Source organism: Stegostoma tigrinum, chromosome 25 (genome assembly GCF_030684315.1).
Source record: "Stegostoma tigrinum isolate sSteTig4 chromosome 25, sSteTig4.hap1, whole genome shotgun sequence".
NCBI classification, from domain to species: Eukaryota; Metazoa; Chordata; class Chondrichthyes; order Orectolobiformes; family Stegostomatidae; genus Stegostoma; species Stegostoma tigrinum.
Window position 1 is genome coordinate 41,947,394 of NC_081378.1, and position 8,633 is coordinate 41,956,026.

General features: G+C 42.0%; 1 protein-coding gene across 1 annotated transcript in view; it reads left to right on the forward strand.

Moving 5' to 3' along the window:
• Positions 1-6,244, forward strand: part of LOC125463331 (troponin T, cardiac muscle isoforms-like) — a 32,569-nt gene extending 26,325 nt beyond the window's left edge. The window contains exons 9-10 of the mRNA XM_059654669.1: positions 4,475-4,518; positions 5,843-6,244. Coding sequence (XP_059510652.1) covers positions 4,475-4,518; positions 5,843-5,894 — 96 coding nt within the window. The 3' untranslated portion in view covers positions 5,895-6,244. The remainder of the gene's footprint in view (positions 1-4,474; positions 4,519-5,842) is intronic.
• The last annotated feature ends 2,389 nt before the right edge of the window (positions 6,245-8,633 follow it).

Below are 8,633 nucleotides of genomic sequence, written 5' to 3' on the forward strand. Positions count from 1 at the left end.
TCACTCTGAATCCTGAACAATAAGATATGAACCACGCCGAAATGAGACAGAAGGGATAGTAAGAACTGCTGATGCTGGAGTCTGAGATAACCAGGTGTGGAGCTGGAGGAACACAGCAGGCCAGGCAGCATCAGATGAGCAGGAAAGTTGATGTTCCTGGTGAAGACCCTCCTTCTTCAGAAATGGAGGAGGGGAAGGGGACTCAAATAAATGGAAGGGGGGAGCGGTGTGCAGTGATGGAAGGTGGATAGTGGTGTGGATAGGTGGGAGAGAAGTCAGACAGGTTAGGGAGGTGGGGATGAAGCTAGTAAAGGTGAAATAACAAGGTGTGGAGCTGGATGAACACAGATCAAGCAGCACCAGAGGAGCAGAAAAGCTGACGTTTTGGGTCTGGACCCTTCTAAGGAAAACCTTGCTGCTTTTTCTGAATAAGGGCCCAGACCTGAAATGAGTGATAATGGGAACTGCAAATGCTGGAGAATCCAAGATAACAAAGTGTGATGAAGGGTCTAGGCCCGAAACGTCAGCTTTTGTGCTCCTGAGATGCTGCTTGGCCTGCTGTGTTCATCCAGCTCCACGCTTTGTTATCCCAGACCTGAAATGTCAGCTTTCCTGTACTTCTGATGCTGCTTGACCTGTTGTGTTCATCCAGCTCTACACCTTGTTATCTCAGATTCTCCAGCATTTCTTACTGTCTCTAGTAAAGGTGAGTGTATTTAGGAAGTGGGGATGGGGATTGGTCAGTGAGGTGGGAGGGGCGGATAGGTGGGAGAGAAGACAGACTGGTCATGGAGGTGGGGATGGGGGCTCGGTGGGCTGGTGTAGAGATGAGGTTGGGGGTGGAGAGATTTTGAAGCTAGTTAAGTCCACATTTGAGACCAGAATATGAGAGCCTAAGAAAAGCATATTCTCTATCAACTGAACTGAAAAGAAATGACTGAGAAACCTAACATTGTTCTCATGAAGCACTGAACCTATGTCAATAAATACAAAGCAACAGGAACACTGAAATTGTGGAGAGACCCATGGCTCCAGCACTCAGACATGACATAAAAATGTGTATAAAATAAACATACGAGGGAAGAATCATGTCAAAATATTTGACTGTAACACATTTATTAATCGTAATTAATATACTGCCCAAGACTAGCAGAACTGGCTGATGCCATTAATAACGACTTGGCTAACATTTATCCCAAAGTTCATGTAATGTTGTTCTGCTTAAATTGGCTACATTTCCTATATGACAGAGACCAAGGCACTCAAAATTACTGTTTGTCTCCGAAGTACACTTGGGAATTGCTGAGGTCCAAGAAAGTGCTGCATCATTGTGTGCTGGTCAAATGTTGACTCGTTTACGGAGGAATTAATTTGCTCATTACCACAGTACATGCAAGAACAAGAAAATTAATGAGATGGACATACCGTAATGTTCAAATATTGAAACAAAGAAGTAAAACTATATGCAGAGATAGTAAGAGCTGCAGATGCTGCAGTATCTGAGATAATGAGGTGTAGAGCTGGATGAACACAGCAGGCCAAGCAGCATCAGAGGAGCAGGAAAGCTGATGTTTCGGGCCCAGACCCTTCTTCAGAAATGGGGGAGGGGAAGGAGGTTCTGAAATAAATAGGGAGAGAGTGGGAGGTGGATAGAAGATGGATAAAGGAGAATATAGATGGAGAGGAGACAGACAGGTCAAAGAGGTGGGGATGGAGCCAGTAAAGTGAGTGTAGGTGGGGAGTTAGGGAGGGGATAGGTCAGTCCAGGGAGGACATACAGGTCAAGGGGGCATGATGAGGTTCGTAGGTAGGAGATGGTGTTGGGACTTGAGGTGGGAGGAAGGTATAGGTGGAAGGACAGGTTAGGGAGGTGTGGATGAGCTGGGCTGGTTTTGCAGTGTGGTTGGGGGAGGGGAGATTTTGAAGCCCCCTCTTTGTAATACTGCAACTCATCCCTTGAGCTTCCTCATCCCTTGGCCCCAGAATTAAGCTTCAGTTTATGATTCAGCCACATCGGAAACAGAATGCTGCTGTCATAATATTTACAGTGTGCTATTTCTGTAAGACCAAATGAGGTAGGAGCAGAATGCTTTGCCATTCAATGAGATCGTGGCTGTTCACTAGAAACATTAACTTTTTTTTTATAAAGATCCCTATCTCTGCCTGGAATATACTCACTGACCAAGCTTCAGCAGCCCTTTTAAGTGACGAATACCATGGATTCACCACTCTGTGTAAGCGGGAAATACAGTGCCCCTGTCTGTCTCAATTTGGTGAATCCTTCCTTTTTGAGATTTTGCCCTTTGATCTCAACCCTATCATAATGGGGAAACGACTTCTCCACTTCAACCCTGACAAATCTCTTCTTCCCCACCTCACCCCCCCCCCCAAACTAAAGAGTGTTATGTTTCAATAAGGATTCCCCTCATTCTCCGAAACTCCAATGAGTACAAGTCCAGCCTGCTCAACTTCTCCTAAAACAGTCCCTCCAGAATCTTCTGTGGATTGCCTCCAATGTCAGTACATCTCCTTAGATAAGGCCCCCCATACCGTTCACAGTATTCTAACTGTGGTCTGACCATTGCCTTGTATAGCTTTAGCAAGATCTTCCTCTTATTATACTCCGTCCCCTATAAAACAAAAGGCAGCATTTCAGTTACCTTCCCCATTACCCACTGAACTTGAATGCTAGCATTTTGTGATTCATGTACTAGGATCCCCAAATCTCTGTGTTGCAAGTTTTTTGTAGTCTTTCCCTATTTAGATAATAATCAGCTCTTCTAAGCTTCCTCACAGTTTCCCATGTTATATTTTGTATCCAGTTTTGGGCCCCACACCTCAGGAAGGACATACTGGTGCTGGAGCGTGTCCAGCGGATACTCACATGGATGATCCCTGAAATGATAGGTTTAATGTATGATGAATGGCTAAGGATCCTGGGATTGTATTCATTAGAGTTTAGAAGATTGAGGGCAGATCTAATAGAAACTTACAAGATAATGTATGGCTTAGAAGGGGTGGACACTAGGAAGTTGTTTCCGTTAGGCGGGAAGACTAGGACCCGTGGGCATGTCCTTATAATTAGAGGGGGCAAATTTAAAACGGAAATGAGACATTTCTCCAGCCAGAGAGTGATGGGCTTGTGGAATTCATTGCCACGGAGTGCAGTGGAGGCCAGGATGGTGGATGCCTTCAAAACAGATCGGTAGATTCTTGATCTCACAAGGAATCAAGGGCTATGGGGAGAGCGCAGGGAAGTGGAGTTGAAATGCCCATCAACCATGGTTTAAATGGCGGAGTGGACTCAGTGGGCCGAATGGCCTTACTTCCGCTCCTATGTCTTATGGTCTTATATTCCATTTTTGCCCACTCATCATCTCCTTGTAATCTTTTGCAGGTTCCTTATGCCAACCTCAATACTTGTCTTCTCACCTATTCTTGTGTCCTCTGCAAATAGCTGTTCAGTTCAAATTTTATTCATGGGATGTGGGGTGTCACTGGCTAGACCTGAATTCTCTCCCCATTCCTAGTTGCTCTTTTAGGTAGTGGTGAGCTGTTTTCTTGATCTGTTGTGGTGCAGGTATATACACTGTTAGTTTGGGATGGGAATTCCAGGATTATGACCCAGCAACTGTGAAAGAATGGTCATCTACTTCCAAGGTAACAGTGTGGAGCTGGAGAAGCACAGCAGGCCAGGCAGCACCGGAGGAGCAGGAAAATTGACGTTTCAGGACGGGACCCTTCAGAAAGAAGCCTGAAGAAGAGTCCTGACCTGAAACGTCAGCTTTCCTGCTCCTCTGATACTGCCTGGCCTTCTGAGCTTCTCTAGCTCCACACTGTGTTATCTCTGATTCCAACATCAGCAGTTCCTACTATATCTGAGTGATGTGTGTGTGCGCATGCAGTGTTCCAATGCATTTGCTGCTCCTGCCCTTCTAAGCAGTGAAAGTCTTGATTTTGAAAGATATTGTTGAAGAAGCCTTAATGCCATTTGTTGCTACACATTGTGCCATTGTGCCGTGGTGGTGAAGGGATTGAATCTTTAAGATAGTGGCAAGGGTGAAGACACTCAACTTTGTTGGAGCTGCACTCATCCAGACAAGTGAGGAGAATTCCGTCACACTCCTGATTTGTGTTTTGTTGATACGAGATACGCTTTGGGGAACCAGGAGGTGAGTGACTCAGTGAAATTCCCAGTCTCTGACCAGTTGTATGGCTAGTCCAATTCAGCTTGTGATCATTTGAAAACCCAGAATAATCATAAGGTATTCTATGACAATGTTATTGAACGTCAAGGGGAAATGGTTAATTCTTTCTTGATGTAGATGGTCATTGCCTGGCATTTGTGTGATATGGCTGTAACTTGCTATGTATCAACCTAAGCCTGAAATTGTCTACATCTTACTGTGTATGAATGTGGATTATTTCAGTATCCCACAGAATAATCTTGCTACAAATTGTATTATTCTTCCAGATCAACCTGTTGCAAATTCGCGTCCATGAACAGATGGGAAAATTGTAAGTTTAAAAAAAAATGTAACAGCAATTTCCCTTTTTTTGTCTTGAGTGTCGGCCCTGTGATGTCAGATTTTGTGTACAAGAAATTGTTCTTAGTTGTTCAGAGTAGGTCGCTGCTTTTTAAGGGAAAAAAGGCAATAAACACCAGCAAACTGAACTCTTCCGGCTCTACGGAGAAGGACATAAAAAGCAACTGGAATGAAGCCCTCATTCTCTCCACCAACTGGACATGGAATTAATTAATTTGCCTGCCTTGACTTCCATGTGTGTCGTTTAACAGATAATACAATGCCTTTCAAATCAGCCCCGCCAGAATGTTTAGGATATCTGTGTTGTGGTGACACTGGTACCCGCATATTGCAGTCTGGAGCTAGGGACTGACTATGGATTGGAGAGATTCTCAATTTCGTTTTGCACCATATGGCTAACCAGAAATAATTTTGACTATTGTCAAATGTTAAAAGGATTTCCAAGATGATGCTTCATTTATTTGCTCACGTTACGAATGTACCTTCTTTGGCCATGAGGTCCTGGGGCAGGACTTGAACCCTGAGGCTCTGGCTCAGAGGCAGAAATGTTAGCCACTGTATGACAAGGCCTATTACATAGCATCACTCAGATGGATAATGTCATAGAAGGTTGTCCATAGATACAAGGTCTTTTTGTCAAAGTAAAACTAACTAAATGTCTTTGATCATTGGCAATTGAAAAAGCATGGAGCTGAATTCTGCCACTATCTGTCGATTTGATGATCAACAGAACGAGCAGGTACTGTGTCGCTCTCTTACCAAGAACTGCTGGTTCCGAGCTTCCACGTTTCTGTTTTCCACTGTTTAATAATTGGAATTCTTGCAACAAAAAGTTAATGGAGAAAGAAGTATTTTGTACAAAAATTTACATTTTTTTTAGGATCTGTGACACAAATATACTATCTTTTTCATAAATGTGAATAACTTTATCAGCAGTTGATGTGTAGTCTACTGATATAACCATCTATTTTTGATTGAGACCTAGTGACAAATACTAGCTGGTAATTATAATGTCTGATAAATAGGTATAAGATGGGGTTTGTTGCCGTTAATGCAGTCCTCAGGCCTGCAATTTCCTGTCCATTTTACTGCAGCTCCGTAATATCATTTTTCAACAGAACATTTTAAGCAAAGCCACTAATCTTTTCATTGCGTGATAGTTAATCAAATCTTCAACAGCATGTACTATTTCATGTTTTGAGAACCAAAGATTAAGGACGAGGTAATGCATAATTTTTACACTTTTTTTTTAATTAAATGACATTGGTAAACAATTTTTATTTTCAAACTTACAGCAGTACAAAAGGAGCTCGTGGGAAGGGCAAGGTGGGTGGCCGTTGGAAGTAATAATGGAATGGGCTCATCGAAGGAAGCAAACGCCACTGACTAACCAGAAACTTGATTTCAAGAAGAAGGATAATTGACAGTGAAATTGTTCAAAAAGGCATGATCAAAACAATGATAAGTTTGTTTTAATGTGAAGATTTAAATTAATAATTCATTTCCATTAATGATATAAATATTTCATAATTTAGAAATTAGATGGAGACTCTTTTTTCTGAAAAATATATGCACGCATTTGAATTTATTTGCACCATGTCGACAGAATGTAATTCTATGTTTGTAACTCGGCCCAAATATTATTTTCAAACTTCTCCTCTACCCTTTGAAATGTGCACATTAAAATATTAAAACAACTGTGAGTAGTCTAATGTATTCTACTGAATCTTGGAGTGGATTCAATGTAAAATTACTGTTTTCTAAGCATGCTGTTAAAATACACTTGCAAAGATTCTGCATATGTTCAGATAAATGGAACTGTACTGGCACTAGGTTGTGAAGTAAGTTCAACGTATTCCACATGAGCAGATTTCATGAGCAGCTTCTAAATTCTCCCATCTACAGAGCTAGGACAATGTTTCATTTAAGGTTAAGATGACTGATTTGCTAGCCCTCACCTACACTTCAGTCAGTTTTGGTTTGCCTTTGTTTTAGGTCGGCCCCAAGGACAGGAGCTGCATTTTATCTAATAATAAGCAGGGTGCTATGAGAGATTGCTAAGTTGTTTATGCGCCTTGGATGATTCACTAACTAAAATCTGGTTGACCGTCTGGCATTGTTTTTATGCAGCCGGGAGTGATTTGTGATTTACACCAGACTGTTATGGGCCACTGCAGACCCAGTTACTCAACCTCTTTGTGCTGACCAGGTGAGCCCTCCCAGGCACGCAGCCCACTATTGGCAGAGTGGCATTGCACTGGTACTCAAAGTACCTCTCTGACTAGCAGGGACAGATGGAAAGCAAGCACATACCACCAATGGACAAGTGCCTTCCTCAGGTTTCTGTGCTGCTTTCTCTTTACTTTCAATGAGCTTTTTTTTTATATATAGTGAAAGGTGAGTAAACGTGTGTTTCAGAAAGAAATAATTGAAGAGAATTGTATGGATATTATTCGAATGTGGCTGTGGTGGGTTGGTGACATGTAATAGGGGACCGTGATCAAACTTAGCATGAAATGGCAAAATGGACAAGCTGTAACAAATGATTTTGTTTTACATAGAGGGGTGAATGTTGCAAATTGAAGCTTTGCAGGTACAGTGTGCATATTATTTCAGGCACAGCGGTCATTTTCACTGTACGTAACCTTCTGCTCATGTTCCCCATAATTAAATATCGAAAATTTGGACAAGTAGCTTGAAATATTAGGGCTGAGATTAGAGACCTCTGGTGATGGAGTAGAAAAGAATGGGAGGAACGGTGTCACCTTGTGGGTCTGGGGCACGGATATAAAAGGTCAATAGCATGATATCTGCCATCAAGGGACTAGCAGCTACCTCCCCTGAGTCTGATAGTTGCCACCTTCCTCCTAGAGCTCAGGAAAGCAGAATATTTAGAGTTCACTTTTGAAATGGTGCCCAAGAGTGAGCAAGCTGCCTTGATATGATTTAAATTGTCATCCCACTTACTGGAAGCAGGATGGCTGTCTCCCCTCCCAAATTCCCTTTCCTTAAAAAGCGAAAGCAGATGGGTGAGTTGACATCAGAATTTAGATTTTTAACATCCGTAAGCCAGCCAGTTTGTTCGGGTTTAAAATGCCTCCCACTGCTTTTTGGATGGGCATACACAAAACAAAGAAATTGTTTTATGTGGCACAGTGAAACATCCGCTTGACATGTCAAAATGTTTCGTACGTAAAAATTGGGTTTTGAAGTGTAGTCACTGCTATTATGGAGGCAAATATGGAGTTCATCAGACTGCAGCTAGGCCCAAACTTTACTGTTTTTAATCAATTTGTGATGCAACCCTTTTCAGATTTTCCTTTTCTTTGAACTGAACATTTATTGAAACTTAGAGTCAAAGTTGGGGGTGTAAAGTGATAACACTTAATGGTTAATGCTAACTGCACTCAATCGTCATGTAGTTGGTCAGAGTAAAGAAGGAACTTGCCAGAGGCAGACCTGAATCCGGTGTTCTCCTAACCGTCTCTGCAGTAATGTCATAGAGTTGTACAGCATAATATCAGGCTCTTTGGTCCAACCCGTCCACACTGACCAGATATCCTAAGTTAATCTAGTCCCATTTGCTAGTATTTGGCCCATATCTATCTAAACGCTTCCTATTCCATCATATTCGTCCAATCTGCAAATAGTGGAAAATAATGCAGTAAAACTCAGATTGTTTACTCAGCATGATGCTTCTAGTTAGACCAGGAGGGTGACCTAATTCCACAGTAGACCACTCTGGGCTTGAAGGAATCCCCCACACAACCAACATGAACGATGGAGCTAACTGCTTATATCTAACAATGAAATGTTAGGATTCAGAAGTGACAAGTAGAATGAGAGCGAATGAAGCAGTGAATTATAGTCCAATAGAATAGGCAAGGGCTTTAGGTGAAATGGCTTTGCAAGAGTGTAAATCTTAACTAACCTCCACCTGGATTCACTAAGTACAGTTATTTTAATCAACCTGCTCCGGGCAGGGGGGACCTCTTGATTATTGAACTCTTGGATTTCATTGAATGCATTCCATTTAATTCCACCTAAATGAATAATTTCTATCTCTATTTAATGCTGCATCATTTC